This window comes from Suricata suricatta, chromosome 1 (genome assembly GCF_006229205.1).
Source record: "Suricata suricatta isolate VVHF042 chromosome 1, meerkat_22Aug2017_6uvM2_HiC, whole genome shotgun sequence".
NCBI lineage: Eukaryota > Metazoa > Chordata > Mammalia > Carnivora > Herpestidae > Suricata > Suricata suricatta.
Window position 1 is genome coordinate 36,358,929 of NC_043700.1, and position 20,261 is coordinate 36,379,189.

Genomic DNA, 20,261 nt, shown 5'->3' on the forward strand with positions numbered 1-20,261 from the left:
TCATGATGAAATAAGAAATATATCTTTTTATAACCTTACAAAATAAGATTTACTATAGTTATTAAATATCTCTACCAGATACTCCTTTATGTGGAGCAACAGAAATTCTTTTATTTAAACTCCATTATTTCATAGATTCTAAGACACAGTTTATCACATCTAAACATAAAAAGTCAATTGGTATTTTATAATCAAATGGAATTCTGAAATACAGAATAGTTTATTCTGAGAACAAGCTTGTGACCTCAGTATGATTTGGATTGGCCAAATTCTGCTTCTCATATAGCTGTATTACCAGACTCAAGAGGGAGTACAACAGTGAAATAACATTTCAGGAAAGACCAGTACAATTAGCTACAGTACAAGTGGTATTGCATTTGAAATGACAGGAAGACAACTGTAAAACATCTACTTTACCTCAAAGACAGAAATATTATTTTTTCTGTAAATCTCATTGGCAGGAGGATGGAACCAACCACATTTCTTCATGTGCTGCTGGAGAATAGTTCTACTTTTCATGTATTTTAGACAGAATTCACAAAGATACAATTTAGGTAGCCTGTAAATAATAATTAAACAAAGAAAGACAGGGCTTTTCATAAGACTGTAAAACTTTCACAGCTGTTTTCTTTTGACTCTCCCTACAACTCAAGTAAAAAGGTGGATAATGCATTGTTATCCTCATTAATCAAATGAGAGAAAACAAACTAAAGATAAAATTAATTTGGTTAATAGCATCCAACTAATTAACAGCAGGAGGGCAAGGGTGAGAAAATACCCAGTTCAGTGCTCTTCCTATTAGACTAATACTTCCCCGTCTTTTTGAAAGTTACCCACCTGGCACACAATGAAAAGCTCATATTCTCCCCTCCTTGATAACCTCCAGTAAGTAGAAAATAAAGTCTACCTTCAGAATACACAAATAAGAAGACTTTGTCAAGCTATATATTTTACTTCTTCCTTCATTTGATCAATCATTCATTTTATTTTTCAAGAAAATACATATTAAATACTACTGACCCCTGAACAACATTGGTTTGAACTGCATGGGTCCACTTATAAGTGGATTTTTCTTGGTAAATACAGTACAGTACTGTCAGTGTATTTTCTTTATGATTTTAACATTTTCTTCTCTCTAGATTACTTTATTGTAAGAATACAGTATATGGTGTATTATGTGTCAACTGACTGGTAAGGCTTCTGATTAACAGTAAGCTATTAGTAGTTAAGTTTTCGGGGAGAGAAAGGTTATACATGAATTTCTGACTGCACAGGGGGTCAGGACCCCTAACTGCAGTGCTGTTCAAGGGCCAAGTGTCCTACAGTGTGTCAGGCCACATGCTGAGTCAGTGCACAAGGGACAGAGTGCTAAGTAAAATGGGTACAGGTTGGGTATTATAAAAGCAGATTTTATTTCATCTTTTTAGGTATAAAGTTTTAATAATGGATATGTTTTCTCAAGTTAGGACATACTGCACTACCTCCTTCCTTCTGAAACTCCTGAAATTCTGGCTTTCCCTCTGGTTAAATATCACATTAAATCCTGCAACTTAAAAGTCTATTATTCAACAAGTGAAATAAAAGTTCAAATTATTCTTTCAGATATTCTGGTATTAATTTGTATTTATACAACAATATTGCTATTTTAGCAATGATTTAACAGGACTTCTTCTTTAAAATGTTCCTTTTATGAGGAGCTAGGCAATAAAGTGATTGGATCAGTTCATAAAGTAATAATAGAAGGAATATAACCTAAGATTTTATACCTGGTTTTAGTCTAATCCAGAAGACCACATGACTCTTCTATTATAAAATACACACCTCATTTATCCTCAGCACAGAGATTTCCCTGCATCCTGAACTGTGTCCAGAACTGGTCATGCCTTGATAATTGGAGATTTGATACTATCTTTAAAAACTACATACACAAAAATACTGGGTATGATGACAAAACATATAATGCAAATAATTTACTGTATTTTCTCTCAAATAAGTATTGAGGCTGAAGGAAATTTTAATAAACCTCATTAATTAGTCGCTATCAGTTTGTGGACAGTTATGCTTTAAAAAGATTACACTGGAATTAAAGAAGATTAACACACAAAAATGTCTAACTTGTTAAAGTGTCAAGACACTTTGGAAGTACAACTTTGGAAGCCACTTTTTGAAAAAAAAATTTTATTTTATTTTTTAAAACCACATTTTTTTAATGTTTTTATTCATTTTTCAAGAGACAGAGACAAGAGTGTGAGCAGGGGAGGCGCAGAGAGAGACAAATATCTGAAGCAGGCTCCAGGGTCTGAGCTGTCAGCACAGAGTCCCACGCCAGCTTGAACTCAGGAAACCATGAGATCATGACCTGGGCCTAAGTCAACCGCTTAACAGAATAAGCCAGCCAGGCACCACAGGAGGCCACTTTTAAAACATAATTATACTTTATTTGAAAACATCTAACACTGAACTAAGGCCTTTGTATTTATGGACTACTAGTCCTGTATGTAATAAGTGTTTCATCCACATTGAAATCATTAATACAAAAGTCATTCCAAAATAAAGTACTGAGTAAAACAAATAATAACTGACATTATAAACTGAAGTCAAGAAACAGGAACCAAGGGCATGAAAAAGGTTTCCTAGGCAACTTTGCTTATTTCCTTTGCATGTTGCTTCAAATTCCACTACTCACAGAAGGAAGGACAGTGAAATATATGGCTTTTAATGTTTACTTATTTTGAGAGAGAGAGAGAGAGAGAGAGAGCGAGCGCGCAAGCGAGCGAGAGCAAGCAAGAGAACGGAACAGCAGAGAGAAAGGGAGTAAGAGACTCCCAAGCAGGCTTCACGTTGTCAGCACAGAGGCCAATGCAGGACTTGATCTCACCAACCATGAGATCACGACCTGAGACAAAATCAAGAGTTGATGCTTAACTGACTAAGACACCCTGGTGCCCTGAGCTGTTTCCTTCCTTACCAATCAGAACTTGGAAAAAAAAAAAAAAAAACCCACAAAATGAAATGTCCCCAATTATAAATTTCGTTATCTAATGTGGGCACTACATATTCTGAGTCTCACAGCTGACCCACAACTGAAAGACTGTTTTACTGAATTTGTGGATTTGGAGTAATTTCTTCTTAAAAAGGAAGGTGGAAGGAGATTCTCCCTATGTAATTAATGGCATCTTCCTCCTTCCAACTACTCTACCACTAACCTAAATTCTCAATGAGCAATTTTAACTTGTTGCAACATAAAGTTATAGAAGAACCCATGAATACAGTTTCACTTTGAGAGCTAAATATTACAACTAAATATTCCCTACAATGTGAATCTGAGAAACACAGACAAAATCCTGGGAAAAAAAAGGAAGGGAGAGGGGAGTGACAAGACAACTAAAGTTTCTAGATTATGCTAAAGATAAATGCCAACGTTAAAAGCATCCAATTCAACTTTTAGGTCTTGGTCCAGAGACATGAAAATAAAGTACAGCTTATTTCCTATGAAAGCAGGTCTAATTTTTAAAGTTCTTGTAGTAAGCCAGTTCAAGAAAACACAAGAAGGAATGAAACCTATAAGAAAATTACTGCCAAGTCTTATCTGGTGAATTGTAAGTTCATGCTACTTCCTTGGAATAGCAAGATGTATAACATTTTCTTGATTAAAACAAATTTAGCAAATCTTAGTGTTTGAAAAATAAAAAAGTAAAAGCAAGTATAATCTACTTTACTCCAATTCAGTTCTTGCTGAAAACATTTTAAAAGCCTCTTACTTTATTTTAATCAAGCCCACTGGGAGGATACTGTTAGTCTAAAGGGAATCATCTGATGGTAAAACATTTTGTTTTCTCAGGAGCTTTAATAGCACAAATGGCTGAAGATTCCTTGTTGAAAAAATATATAGAAAGAACATGAGAATAAAGGAAATGAGGACAGTCATAGAGAGTATGAATATACTCTCAGCCCTAAAGAATACTGCTGGGTGCTGCTCTGTGTCACTGTCTTCCTGACAGCACCTAGGCCTGGACTATCACGTAGGTGTGTGGTCTGCTAGATCAGCTGCGTCACGGGTGTGGCCTCCACACGTACAGTTTATTCTCAAGTCAGCCACTCTGCTGACACCCTCGCCTGTGAAGTCGGGATGAGGCTGCATCTGTATGTGCTTTAGAAGTATTGCTTCCCTCATTTCTAGGATGATACAAATACTCTTCTCAGGAATTCCTACAGTAGCTTCCTGGCTTCCATACATTGCCCAAGACAGTAGCAATTTGTGTGGCCTTTATCATAAGTCCACTTGTAGTAGAATTTTAACAAAAATTCTATCAAATATTACCTAAATCAAAGATTATGGCATAAGCCATGTGAGATCAAGGTAGGCACAGATGCTAACAGATGCTATATGGAGCAGTGCAAACTCAGTGGTTAAGCTCACATGGCCAAGTGGTAAGAGAAAAGAGATTAAATCCTGGTCCTGCCACTTGGAAACTGCATGGTCTTGAGTCTGTTTGCTGGGCCCTGGTCTGGAAAATGAAGATGGTAATATCCACCTCTGTACAGAATTATGCCAAAGATATTTAGTCCAGTACCAACCTCAATGATGGTAACTAAAGATACTATTAACTTATAATTAATATTATGAGCAGTTTTAGTCTCCTTTCATTCATTTTATTTCATCATTTAATGGTCACCCAAAGACCTTATGGATATTGGTCTTTAGTAACTGGGGCTGTACATAATCTATGCATCAAATCAAATCAGGAACAGGATCAAAAAGGAGAGGAAACTCCCTAAGCTACTCAATTATATGGAACCCAACCCTAAGGATTTTAATGATCTTATTGTAAAGTAAGCTCTACACAGCTCAGGAGTAGAGATATCCCATGATCACAGCTGTTCTTGCCTTCAGCCCATCCATGCCATGTTTCACTGGCAGAGAGGGGTTCTCTATGAACCTGTCTGCCACATATAAGTATCACACAGCCGTGTTGGAGAAACTCAGGGTTAAAACTCTGGTTTACACTATTCAGTGTCTAAGACTTAGTCATACTGCTCCGCATAAAGTAGCATTACTGCTTCACTGTTGTTTCATTTTGTTTTGTTTTGTTTTGAAGTCAGGGATGCAAGATTACTTCATATACAATCCACACACAAATATCTGGATGTTACAGGAAATAATGCGTAATCCCATTTCCCAAAAGAATTTCCTTTTGGGATTTTTTTTTTTTAAGTTTATTGACTTATTTTGAGAGAGAAAGAAAGAGTGAGAGACAACCCCAAGCAGGCTCCACACCATCAGCGCAGAGCCCAACATGGTGTTCAAATTCAAACTGTGAAATCATGACCTGAGCTGAAACCAGGAATCAGACACTTAACCGATTAAGCCACTCAGGTGCCCTGAGATCTTTTCTTTTTCATTTGCCCCAATTGTTCTATTTTTGCATGCTTTGGGATTTTAAATTTTAGAGTAAGTCCTTAAAACCTTTAATAATAAGAAAATAACTTAGAATTTAGCAAAGAATAGTAAACAGTCATTAACAAAGTAAGGATATAGGTTTATTATTTGGAAAACAGAAGATCTCTAAACATTTTAACCAACTCAATTTTAATAGAACTCAGAAGTAAAACAAGCCTAAACTCATTTAAATTAGATCTATGTATTTTTTAAATGTAACTAAGATAATTATGAACAGAGAAAAAGTCATAATTACTAAAGAACTTATTAAACTACAGAATATTTTCTGGGAACACACCACAATGAACAAGGAAATGTACAGAAGATGTTTAAATTTTTATTTAAGAAAGTTGATAAATTTTACAGTTCTTATCCCACTGCTACTTTCTGCTATGATTCTTACTTACTGGTTATTTATTTTTCTGCCAGCAATACTTACTAAGAATAAGCCAAAAACCAATTCCCCCAAACTGGATTAAGAAATCAGGTTCTAGTGACAATCTTGTCAGAATAAAAAGCAACATTTTTAATGAAACATTTTCACCTCATGGTTCCATTCTAATTATTCTCATAAAATTAAGTGCTGAGGTAGGGGCGCCTGAGTGGCTCAGTCGGTTGGAAGGCCGACTTTGGCTCAGGTCATGATCTCACAGTTCATGTTCTTGGGTTTGAGCCCAGCATTGGGCCCTGTGCTGACAGCTCAGAGCCTGGAGCCTGCTTGGGATTCTGTGTCTCCTCTCTCTCGGCCCCTCCCCTCCTCACACTCGTGTGTTCTTGCATGCGCTTGTGCTCTCTTTCTCTCTCTCTCTCCCCAAAAAAAAAAAAAAAAGCCAGCTGAGTCTGGCTCTTCAGTTCCATTTCTGAATCAATTTCCTCTCCTCCTCTTGAGTATGAGAGTCAAGGTGCCTATGGTTTCAACCTATCTGTCCCACAATCTGCAACAGCTGACAGGCATGCACGTTGAACAAACTTCGTTGTCTAAGTTGAGCATGATTTTTGATTTGAGTAGCTTGCAAAGAGCTCACTAAACAAATAAAAATAATAATTTACTTTAAACCTGATGAAGAAATTAATTCCTTAGTATATTTCTTACTGATCCTGTAGTTTTCTGGCTATCCCGAACTCCTGAGGAACTGCCTTGAGTACCTGAGTTCTGTAGGTAGTTGAGGAAATTTCCTGCCCTCTTTTAACATATAAAAATATAAATACATAATCACCAATAAATATAACCTAATATTCTTTTAACAAACTCATATTAGTTGTTATTATCCCATGATATAAACGGAATGCTGCCTTAAAGATCTAACATAGTGGTTAAGGCTAACTGATCCTACAATAACGGGCTCTCAATTGCTGTTTTATGAACTCATATGTTAGTTTCCTGAAGTCTTGCTTTCTCTATTTCTTTATTTGGTCACTGAGGTCTTCATCTATAGCAACATTCCCACTCCTGTTTTTCTACTTTGCTTAGATTTGGAAACCAATGATCAAATTACATGGAAGAAAAAGTAAGAACAATACTGAGTTTTAGTTTTTTAACAAATGTACTGGCTTACTCCCAGCTTTCTGGAAATAGCCCATGTTAAAGAACTCTGTATACTGCAAAGCACTAAATAAATTAATGTTGTTATAATTAGTTCTGCTAATGTCTAGGACTAGCCAATGTTACTAGATAGGTAAAAAGCCATGTGACAAGAGTACTCTGAGCATGTGTTTACCTCACAGAGCACTTACTATTCCTCACAACACTCTGCTAAATGGGAAACTTGAGATATAAGTCGTTTACAGATTAAAGAGAACATTAATGTAACTGTTATACTTCAAACTTTAATTTTTTGACCAAATCTTACTTTCCAACTCTTTTAATTTCAACCCTAAAAGAAAAAATATCTGACATTTTTTGAACACTTAATCATTTTCTAAGTAAGTGATTTATATGTTTTAACTCACTTAGTGTTCAAACCAAACCCCATGAGGTAAATAATATTTTTATCCCCATTTCGCAGATGAGGAAATTGAGGTATAGAGTAGCTGGGTAACTTCCAAGGTTAAACAACATGTAGATGTTAGAATTGAGTCATGAAACCAATTTGTCTTTGCTAAACATGCTGCCTCATCCCAAAATGCTGGTGACTGATCACTTTTTATGTCTGGAAACCCAAGCTATTTACATGTAACATAACTGTATACCATTTGTCCAAGTATTTCTGGGAAAACAAACCATTCACTAAGTTTGTTAAATCATAAACATTTAGATAAATAGCTACCCAGTGAAACTTATTTATCCTTAAGTATAGGAATCTCTCTCTTAGTGTGAAGTATGATTCAGGCAAATTTCTCTTAAAGAAAAAATGTTCCCCTTGTCATTGTGACCATGCGTCAGGTTTCCAATTTTAAATAAAATCGTTGGACAGGTTACAGAAAAGAAAATCTAAAGCCAACTGGGATTAAGTGGCTGCCAAAATATCCTGTTACTATGGACATTTAAAAGGCACCAGTTTCCTCAAATGTATAAAGATGAGCCAGACTAAGATGTCCTCAAGACCTAGTGTTGGGAGTTCTATGAATCTAAAAACAGAAGGTAAAGGGTCTCTCAAAACATACCTTGAGTATTCTTGAGGATATGGGGAGGAGTACCAGGTGTGAATTTCATACTTCCCAAACTCAATGACAGAGGGACAGCGGACTTGTGGATCAGGGGGACCAGTCACTCCAACTTTCTGTGCAGTCAAAAAATACATCACAAAAGTTAGCTAAATTAAATACACTGAGATAGATTAAAAAGAAAAAAAGATCTGAAACTAAATGTCTTCTCACGGTTCCACAGAAGAACAACAAAAAAAAGCCAGAAATAAGCGAACAAGTTTTGAAATAAGCTGTCTTATCCTTTGTAAACAGGGTACTTTAGTGAAGAACAAAAATGCTTATAAATCTTTTAGAACCAAATACAGTTGGTATCATTGCATTTTCCATATTTAATAATACTGTGAATAATTTCCACAATTAAATTTACTCCCTTAATGACTTAGGTTATTAAAGAGAAACTGCTGGCATTTGGGGACAGAAGATAAAGAATAATTTTTAACAAGAAGGAAGAGAGAGCTCTGCAGACTTGCCAATGTCATACCTATAGTGCCTCACCTGACAACAGAAATGATATATAAGCATATAGAACACAAAGCACAAAGAATGACTTTCTGGCTTGGGAAAGTAGATAGCATTAGAAGAATATGACAAAGCCAGTATCAAAAGAGTCAATTCATTTTACACTGCCCCTAAAACTCCCTTCATTAGTAGCTCTTTATAGATTTAACCAAGGGGGGGGAAAATACCCTGTTATACACATACTGTTATCCCTTTTTCTACCTTCTGTTTATCTCTATGCCCCCGATGTCTGCAATAACCTGAACTACAGTATCTAAAAGAAGAATAAATTGTAAAGCCTTTAAGATGTCCACACATAATAGCAATTATTAAACATAAGCTACTAATTGACAAGCACAAAGACCAGGCTTTAAAACCTTAAATTCAAGAGCAATTTGATGTGCTCTACAACCAATACAGGAATCAATTCATACATATATATGTAGGTGAGTATATTTATGTATATAATATATATGTACCTATAATTTATATGTACATTTATCATGAATACTCTGTCCTCACTTAAGACTTAACATTAACACTGACTTATGAAAAAGTCAGAATTTAGCTTAATCAAATACAGTATTAATAACTCTTCATCAAAAGAATAAACAATATTATCCTTCAACTTTATGCTTTAAAAACCAGGAGATTATTAAAAGTCTAGTAAGAGCCCATAGACCCCCCCCCCCACTTTCTAACAAAACTAAAGAGGTTGGATATTTTCTATTCACTGTTTTATGTGATTTCATTTAAAGAAGAAGCCTCTTCACTACAACTCACGAGAACACTCCCTGGCCTTTCTAACCATTTCCATTTTTAAAAAGGCCAAGGGACTTATCTCAGGTTTCATACTGGAGTATGGCCAGGTGAGAAACCTCAGCCTCTTCCTCAGACATCTCAAAACAAAAGACAAGCATCTATTAATTGGATCAATTGTATAAGGATACCGAGAAGTACTGGGACTCTCCCAAATGCAAAAATCATTAAAAACAAACACATACAAGACAGGGTTAAAATAAGATTTTTTCATTTCTCAAAACCAAAATAGAACTTTATAAAAAGGCTTTTTAAAAACACTGTTCTTTAAACTACATTCCAGAATCAAGTATTCTAATTCATAAAGTAGCAACTTTTAACAAAGTTCAAAACAACAAGAACAACAGTACAGAAAGTATCAGAATGACCAAGTATCAGAAAACAAATCTAACTTCCTGACCAAATACAATGCACAAAAGTTGAAGATGCACCTGCCGCAGCACTGCCTGTTCTTTGAGAGCTTTCCCATCCACTGCCCGCCGCTCTTCCAGGCGGATACCCGATGTGAAAGTGGATATCCAGTTCCAATACAACTGTTTGCACATCACCGCAACTAAGTCTGTGTAGAACTAGATTCACAGCAGACTTCCCCCCCTGCCAGGTAATCCTCACCTTTCTGCACTGCAAAATGTCTGGCACATGCGCTCATCCACCATCTCCAACTCCCCTGTGAAAGCCTCAAGAGCCAGTGTGTTCACAAAGGTAAGTTAACAAAGGCTCTCTGCATGAGGAAGCAACAGGTGCATCCAAACTACTCATTAACCCAGTCCTTGCCAAAATCAAACTGCCAAATCTGAATTACAAGATCACTTCTCCTAGGCCATTTTATTTTTAAATTTCAACCAAAATATTCTCTTTAAACATGAAGCTTTCCAAAGCAGCAGAGCACAAATATAATTTTTAAAACTTTTAACTAGAATTCTGCCACTTTGTGCCTCCTTTTCATTTGAATAAGCCAACATCTTGAAAAGATGACATACATTCCAGGCCAGAATGGACCTTTCAATCTAAGAAAGCAAGGGGGGGGGCACTAAATACACTAATAATAGGGCTAAACCAAAAAATAACGTTTTTTAAATTTATTTTTTATTTTTGAGAGAGAGAGAGAGAGACGAGTGCGAGCAGGGGAGGGGCCAAGAGGGAGGGAGACACAGAATCCAAAACAGGCTCCAGGCGCAGAGCTGTCAGCACAGAGCCCAATGCAGGGCTCGAACCCACGAACCGTGAGACCATGACCTGAGCCGAAGTCAGATGCTTAACTGACTGGGCCATTCAGGTGCCCCCAAAAGATAACTTTAAATATGCCTACTCTAGATAATAAGACTTTTACTACTAGCAGTTTATGAGAAAAGGTTACTGTTCTGCAAAAACTCCACCTCCACTAAATGGCTGATCCAACATATAGAAGCAACTCTTCTAGAGTCCCCTCCAAGTCTAGATCGCTACAAACATGAAGATTACAACTGATCTACAACTGATGTAGATAACAGTTCTGCTCCCTTCTTCTTGCCTTCCATTAGATAGCTCCCCCTTGGCCTGCCCTTCCCATTTCCCAGGGGAAAATGGCATTTTAAAGTGGGAATGGAGGGTAGGATTATTCCCTTATTATTAGTATCAGAAATGTGAAGTGTAGGGAAAAGAGATGTCTTCTAGTATCCAAACATTTTGCTATAGAAACATTGTAATAAAAAATAATTCTGTTCATTAGGGATCAGAAGTGCATGATGAAAGAGGTATGTAAGAATGAGTTCACATGCTCTAAAATGGAGAGAGCATGAATAAAGAGAACCGGCATTTGTGGAGCAGATGCTGTGCTAGACTCTATGCCTTATATTGTTTATCTCATTTAATTCCCATAATCCATTCCTCAAAGTAAAAAGCAATATGCTTTTTTCCCCCACTTCATAGATGGGAAAAAAGGCTCAGAGACGTTAAGAGGCAAAAAATTTCAGGAAAGGAGCATCATAGTGAAGAATAGAGAGAGAAAAGAACAAAATGGAAGGGGTGAGATACAAAGGATGCACTGCCCTCAATTAATTAATGTTCTGAATTCCAAAAGTCTGTGTGTACGTTTTTTGAAATTTAGTGTTCCAAAGAAGTGAAGCTACAAGTTCACAGACTCTTATCCAAAACGCTTCAAATAGAATGTGCTTTGGAATCTTGAATTTTTCTGATGTTAGAAAAGTATTACATATGTATCTGAAATCAACAGCTCCAGTAGGATTTGGGGCAACACTCCATAATCAGACAAATTAGTATTTCTTTAGCAAAGCATAGGAATATTCACATTAAATGGGGTAGGTAAAGAATATGTATAGTTCCGTATCAGTTAACACCATATTTGCCAACAGTTCTGTTTAGGTAAAGGAAATCTTACTGAAAAATGAATTATAATTTTTTTATCCTCCAAAGAAGATATATAGGTGTCCAGTAAGCACGTGAAAAGATGTTCAAAATCACTAGTCATTAGGGAAATGCAAATGCATTTGAGATATAACACTTCACATATGATAGGATATTATCAAAACAAAATAACAAGCGTTGGAAAGGATGTGGAAAAACTGGAACTCTTGAGCAGTGCTGGGGGAAATGTAAAATGATGCAGGCACTGTGGAAAGCCGTACTGCAGTTCCTCAAAAAATTAAGCAGAGTTTTCATAGGAACCAGCAATATATAAAAAGAATTGAAAGCAGAGACTCACTCATGTTCACAGCAGCATTATTCTCAACACCCAAAAGGTAAAAGGAATTCAAGTGTCCATCGAATGAGTGCATAAATGCTCATGGTATATACACAACACCAAGTGATACATATACATTCTGGTAAGGGAATTTTGACACATGCTATAACATGGATGAACCTTAAAGAAGTTATGCAAAGTAAAATAAGCCAGACACAAAAGGACAGATATTTTATGATTCCACTGAGGCCTACCTACAGCAGTTAAATTGAAAATCACAAAGTAGAATAGCGACTGCCAGGGGATGAAAAAAGGAGAAATGGGAAATTATGGCATATTGGGCACAGAGTTTCAGTCTGGAAAGACAAATTCTGGAGACTGATGGTGGTAACTGTTGTACAACAGTGTATTACCACAGTAATTTTTTGTTAAGTTTTCAGGATTCCAGATCTCAGAATTGTAGATGTGATTACAGACTACTTCCTGTCTCTTTTTCTCCTATGTCTTTTTTGTTCATCTACACTCAGACATCTCCTTTGCTTTCCCATTAAATACTGATTAAAATCTAGGATTTTGTCTTCAACCTTCTCACCCTTTCTTTCCACAGGACCTAAATCCAATGATCTACCAGTTTTTCATCTCCATATGCCCTCCTTCTCTTTGTCCAGCTTCAATTCCAAGGTCTCCCAGTGGCACCTCATCTTTGCCTACATATCCTTAACTTCCCTGCTTTTCTCCTAATTCAACAACAAAATCACAACTCTGGTTAAATTCAATTCTCCACATAATCTAACATCTGGATACAGTTAGAGAAAATCAGAATCCACGCTGACTAGTCTCAATTTGTAATTTAAAAAAATTTTTTTAAATGTTTATTTACTTTTGAGAGAGAGTATGAGAGAGGAAGTGGCAGAGAGAGAGGAAGACACAGAACAGGAAGCAGGCTCCAGGGTCTGAGCTGTAAGCACAGAACCTGATGCGGGGCTTGAACTCACTGACCACAAGATTAGGATGTGAGCCTACGCGGAACACCTAACCAACTGAGCCACCCAGGAGCACCTCAATTTGTAATTTTTAACTATTAACCTCAAACGCGCTCTTGATGCTTCTCTAACCCCATTCACTCTCTCAATTCTACTAAAAAATTCTTTTGTACTTTCTCCTATCTCTTCAAGCCTCCACTGCCAATCAATGCCTTTGCTTCCTACTACACTAGAAAACTAAGAAGCAATCAGAGAACTTCGGCAGCTTTCCAAGGCCACATCCGTATGTCTACTCTCTGTGCCCACATAGCCCACCTTTCCTTAATATTAGGTCTAGATTGTCTATGCCCCATCTAAAGCCAATGCTTCCACTAGTGCATTAGATGACATCCTCTCTTACATTCCTCTAATCTTCCCTTCCCTCTACTGCATCATCAGATTTCTATCCACTAAATCATTCCTCTTAACATAACTACTGTTATTTCTATATTTTTTTAAAAAATGGGTACCTTCCTTTTCCCTCACATCTTCACCCAACACCTCTCCTTCTCTGTTCCCCTTTGTTGCAAACTACCTATGTACTTTTCCCTACTTGCATAAATGCACATGCCTTATGATACTGATGCCTCTGTAACACTTGTTCACAGGGTAACGTGGATATTATTATGATTAAGGGCACAAGATATGAAGCCATACAGACTTGACTTCAAATTCCATTTCTTCCATTACTGGTTATATAACTTCAGGAAAGTCACTCAAATAAAAGTCTTGGTTTCCTCATATGTAAAATGGTAATAATCTTTACCTCATGGGGTTAGGAGAGGTGGTGAACCTAGTTTATCCCATTTCTTATAAAGGTTCAATTCTTTATGCAAAGAAAAAATATTTTAATAGCCCACATAGATTTCAAAATTGCTCTGTTAACTTTCTACAACCACACACACATACAACCAAATTTTTCATAATTATTAGCATTAAAATTAACATGGAAATATAACATGCTCCTTGGTGATATTTTATGTAAAAATCATTCTATGTATTTCAGAAAGGTTGTTATGCTCCAATGAGATGAGCCAAATACAAATGTTTCCTTTTGGTGATGGAACTCTTAAGAAAATCATTTACTCCACGCTCATAAAATTACTGGAAAAAAATTCCAGAACAAAACCCTATACTACTAATTTTTCATGCTTCTATTTTCAGAGATGGCTTTTTTTTAAATGAACATATTCACTATACAGCTAATGAAACATAGTAACAGGTAAACGTTATTCTTACTTCTCCTGAAATTAAAAAAAAAAAAATCAAAAGCAATTAGTAGGGCCCCTTTTTAATAAACATTTCAATAATTCTTGACAGACTCAGGTAACGCACCACACAAAATTAACTTACTCAATAAAATCACTATGAGCAAATATTGGATTTGCTTTTTTGGGCACATTTCCCTAGGTAAGCTCTATGAGAATAAAAACTATATAAAATTGGCTTTAACCCACTTTCTCTATTTCATGAAGTCAGAGAACCTAGGAGTCAACCCTGTGTTCTCTTGCTACTTCAAACACAGGAAATCTATCAGCAAGTTCTATTGATTCCATCTCCAGAATATCTTCTAAATCCATCCACTTCTCTCCCATTTCCACTGCCATCTCTCTAGTCTAAGGTACTGTCTGCTTTCAATTAAATCATTGAAAAAGCCAATAAACTGGTTTCTAAATTGGTTTCTATGCCCTCTTTTGCCTAATTCCACTCCATTCTTCACATAGTGGCTAGGAAAAAAAACAATTTGTTTTAATTTATTTGAGAGAGAGAACATGAGCAGGAGAGGGCAGAGAAAAAGGGAGAGAGAGAGAATCCCAAGTAAGCTCCGCACTGCCAGAACAGACCCCGACGCAAGGCTCAAACTGACGAACTGTGAGATGATGGCCTGAGCCGAAATCAAGAATCTGATGCTCAATTGACTGAGCCACCCAGGTGCCCCAGGAAAGAATATTTTTTAATACAAATCTGATTCTGGTATTTCCTTGCTAAAAATCATTTAATGGTGTCCTACTACAATTACAATAAAAACCCAAATCTTTTTTTTAAACATTTATTTATTATTGAGAAAGAGGGAGAGACAGAGCATGCACAGGCGAGGGGGAGAGAAGGGGAGACACAGAATCTGAAGCAGGCTCCAGGCTCTGAGCTGTCAGCACAGAGCCCAGTGTGGGGCTTGAACTCACAAACCGTGAGATCATGACCTGAGCTGAAGTCGGATGCTTAACCGAGTCACCCATGCACCCCTAAAAATCCAAATCCTAACTTACCTCCACAATCTACCTCTCCAGCTTCATCTTACGTGACTCCCCCCCCCCACTTTTTTAATTTTTAATTTTTATTTTTTAATGTTTTATTTATTTTTTTAATTTTTATTTTTTTAATAGTTTATTGTCCAATTGGTTTCCATAAAACACCCAGTGCTTCTCCCCACAAGTGCCCCCCACCATGACTTTTTTATTCATTGTACTCAAGCTATACTGGCCTTCTTACAGTTCCTCAAACTTACCAAGTTCTAAGGTACCTCAGAACATTTACACAGGCAGTACCCTTATGTTTGGAACATTCTTCTTTCTAGCGCTTTGCCTTGCTGCTGACCTTCTACTCATCTTTTAAGTCTCAGTCTCTGTGTAAATTATTACTTCCCTAAAAGAGGAATCCCAATCTCCAGCAATCTACATCAGGAAGCCCCTGTTATAGTCTCTTGCTACATTCTTATTTTCTTCCTATTACCCATCAGTTTGTAATTACAGATTTATTTCTATGATTGTTTATTGTCTTACTCATGCGACTAAAAGCTTCGTGAAAGTACAGTCTATGTCTTTTTGTTCACCCTACAGCTCTGATACCATGCCAGGTACATGAATACTAAATGAATGAACCTCATGGAGAAATACCACCATCATAAGAATTTTAGTGCACTGCCAATGAAAATAAGCACAAATTAGAATTCAAATATCTAGCTGTTTATTTCCATGGTGCTGATACACACATTGACAATCACAAGTTTAATAAAATGTGCAAGAAACACAGTTAGCTAGATTACTGTTGACACAAATTTACACTGTCTCCACTTGGCCTTGCAAGCCTCAGCATCCCTTTTAACTCTATCAATCTTTTTGCAACTCTTATTATTCCAACTCCTGCCAACTAGACATCTAGACTAGAGGAACAACAATCCAGGCAGAGGGAGCAATAAGTACTGCAGTAATTACTCTCCCAGGCAGGAGAGTGCTTGGTGTGTCTGAGAAAGAGGCAGCCTGTTATTGGAGTAGAGTGAACAAGGGCCAGAACAAGGGGAGCAGCTAAAGGAAAAGGCAGGCACAAGGTGATACTGGGTCTAAAAAAAACAAGGATAAAGATTTCGGTTTTTAAAAATTCTAAGCAAGACTGAAAGACATTAAAGATTTTCTGTGCAGAGGAGTGGTATGATCCATCCTAAGTTTGAAAATCTTTACGCTGGCCCTTGTATAAAGAATATGGACTACAAGTTGGGGTGAGGGACAAAAGTAGAAGCAAGGAGATTAGTCTAGAGATATTACACTAGCCCAATCAAGAGATAATGGTGGTTTGACTAAGGTGGTAGACATGGAAGTGGTAAGAAGCAGTCATGGTCTGGATATATTTTGAAGGCGGAAACTATTAGGATTTCCTGATGAATTAAATATGGAATATGAGGTAGAGAAAGAAAATAAATCAAGAAAATACCTCCTTGGACCTGAGCAAGTGAAAAGTACAAAACTGCCATTTATTAACATTCTCCAGTAAAAGAAACCAAGGATTCTTAGAGAAATGGCTGAATCTACAGGAAGAACCTGTTACATACTGCTATGGCAATATATAATACTGTAATACGTGGCAAAAGTAAGTAAGAATGATAATATATATAAACATCGAATTATTACGTTGAGACACCTCGGTGGCTCAGTCGGTTATGCATCCAACTTCGGCTCAGGTCATGATTTCACAGTTTGTGAGTTCGAGCCCTGCATTGGGCTTTCTCCTGTTAGCACGGAGCCCGATTCAGATCCTCTGTCTTCCTGGCTCTCTGCCCCTCCCTCGCTTGCACACACACATATTCTCTCTTTCTCTCTCAAACATTAAAAGAAATCAAATCATTATGTTCTACATCCGAAACTACTATAATGTTATATGTCAGTTACATCTCAATTTTAAAAAGTTGAATAAATAAATGACAGAGACATGTTAAAAGGACACAGGAGTAGGCGTGAAGAAGCTCCCTTGCCCAAATCTGGAACAATTTAAGCATCAAAGTAAGTATCAATAACAACAAATTATAACTCATAAGAATCTTCAAATCTAAATGAAATGAATATACAAACAGAAAGAAAAAAGGACCTTCCTTACAGTAGAGTGCCAAATAACAGACATAAAAGAAATAATGAAAATAGAAAATCATCTGTTTAATAACCAACAAAGTAACAGTTTCAGGCAAAATCACAATTGGCTGCTAAATCTAGTGGGTAAAAGTTTGATAAGAAATAGGATATTTACAGGTTTCAAAGTGTATTGCCACAAAGATACTTACAGAAAGAAAATAATTTCACAGAGAAGAAACATGGCAGAACACCAAGTGATCAGAGTTAACAGCCCTCATAACAGGACAAATAAATACGACACACCTCTGCTATCATGCATAAAGGAGGACACATCACCTCCATAGTAGTTATGCTAAAAGTGGATCACCTGAATCTAATCATGATAAAACATAAAATAAGCACAAACTAATGGATAGTCTATGAAATACATGACCTGCGCACTTCAAAAATGTCATGAAAGATAAAGACTGAAGAACTGTTTCAGATTAAAGGAAACTAAGGAGACAAAACAACTAAGTGAAACACATAATCCTAGACCTGATAATGAGCGAGAGCAAGTTTTTCCCCCCTTTTGCTATAAAAGAACATTAGTGGTGTAACTGCTAAAATTTGAATAAAACCTCAATTTTGGATACTTTATCTGTGTTAAATTCCTGATTTGATGAACATACTGTGGTCATGTACAAGAACATCCTTGTTTTTAGAAACTACACACAAATAAGTAAAAGGACATTAGCATTATGTCTGCAACTTAATCAGAAAAAAAGTTCTTCAACGGAACAACTACTTCCTCCTTTGAATTCCCACTGAACTGCACGTAAATTTCTACCATAGTACCTATAACACTTTGTTTTACTTACTATTAGTAAGTAAAACAATCTTCCCAAAGTAGAAATTAGCAAATGACAAACCGCAAATTGAATAAAGATCTACCTGACTCAAAGTTAATACTTTGTTAAATCATAAGATGGTAGAATGCTCAGTAAATGTTAGGTGACTATTCATACTGTTTTTATTTTTAAAAAATACTCACAGAATGATCTACATAAACAATCTATGCACAAATGGGTTTAATTCAAGAAATTTCACCTGCACAACAGGAATCCCCAGCATCAGGCTTATAAAAGTATAAACTCTTACTTTCAAGACGAGAGAGAGAGAACTTGACTAACATAGTGAGTTGGTGGCAAAGAAAGAAGAAACACAAAATAAATGAACTTAATATAAAAGAGTCTTTATAATCTAGCCCTGTGCTTTTCCAATCTCATCTCTTGTCACTATCTATACCCAATGTTCTTTATCCTATGTGGAAATTTATTCCCATTACCAAGTGAAAACAGGCTTTGTTTTCCCCCACTTCCAGGTCTTTGCATTTTTGTTCCTTCTGATTATATGAGACCCCATGCCTTGTCATCCAGATCAACTCCTACATATTCCTAGTAAGACCAGCTCAAACAGTATTTCCCATCCACAAATCCTCTGACCTCCCCAGACTTAGACAAATGCTTGCTCCCTATTCTCCCAAAACACCATGTACTCTGTAATTAAACTTTTCACATGAATGAAATTACTCATTTAGTCTCTCCAGGACTATACTTGAGAGAAGGAATCCTGTCATTCACTTTGGCATCTTCAACATCTGAAGCCTAATCAGGTTTTTTTGTCTATACATTTATATTTTGCTACATGTCCCAAAGGATTATGGCAAAAGCAGTTAATAAATATTTCTTGAAGTAATGAAATGGGTATTTTATCACTTGGAAGAAGCTCAGTTTTTAATGTTTGTTAGTCAAATTCCAAACTCTTCTTCCTACATAAGACAAAAAATAAGTAAACCAAACTCATTTAATACTGGTAGTCAGAAGCAACCTGTGTATCTGCAAAACCAAAGCAGTCACAATGGATTTAAAGGAATACCTTAACAAACAGAACTACATATATGCACAAACCACAAATATCTGCAGAGAGAATAGGTGAATGAATTGCTGTTACTTACTGCTTTATCCCAATACAATCAATCCTGTTTCTCATCCATGAACAAATTATTTAATCGTCCATTCTGCATATCCAACTTTACCTGCAGTGCTTGTTCTTGGATATCACGAAATAACTCCATATCTTTCTCAGTCATGATTTCCTGGCTCCCAAAAAGTCGTTCCTCACTTTCTTGTTTGCCATCCCAGCCATCCTGATTGTCTGCACATTAAAAAAAAAGGGCTCACACGTTATTAATTTTATCCTTTGTTTAACACATGCATTAGGAAAAATTTCAAAAGTGTTTCTTTCCGTTTGAAGACCTTAATATTACAAAAGAAGAGGACAAGAGTAAATGGACACCTAGAAAGATGTATTAGTCTATCTGCTTTATGATGGAAAACCTGAACTGTCCTAAAATATCTTAAAATTATTACATAACTAAATTTCAACTTCATTAAGACATTATATTTTAGAATAATACATATATAAGTTTGATGGGCACCAGGCTATGTATAGAAGTGTTGAAATACTATGCTGTACATCTGAAACTAATATTACACAATATTATATTGTATATGTTAACTAACTGGAATTCAAATAAAAACTTAAAAAAATAATAAAACAAAAGCAGAATCTAAGGAATATGAAACTTACTTTGAAATAATCTGAATATAAAATTTTTAGTATGAATTTAATATATCAACGTTCAAATATTGCTTTTTCATTCTTGGGCAGTATAGAAGAAGTTTGTTTTAGCAGGTCATGATTTTCATCACATGGGACCAAAACAGGGAAAATTTGTTCCTTTTATAATTCTCAATGATTCCACAATCTTTATAAGG

The 20,261-nt window shown here is 36.2% G+C and overlaps 1 protein-coding gene across 2 annotated transcripts in view; it reads right to left on the reverse strand.

The window, feature by feature from the left end:
- KAT6A (lysine acetyltransferase 6A) overlaps positions 1-20,261 on the reverse strand; it is a 104,143-nt gene that overhangs the window by 15,188 nt on the left and 68,694 nt on the right. For both annotated transcript variants that reach the window (XM_029936462.1, XM_029936454.1), the window contains exons 8-10: positions 19,520-19,638; positions 8,045-8,160; positions 418-559 (exon numbers count right to left, since the gene is read on the reverse strand). In XM_029936462.1, the coding sequence (XP_029792322.1) occupies positions 418-559; positions 8,045-8,160; positions 19,520-19,638 (377 nt within the window). The remainder of the gene's footprint in view (positions 1-417; positions 560-8,044; positions 8,161-19,519; positions 19,639-20,261) is intronic.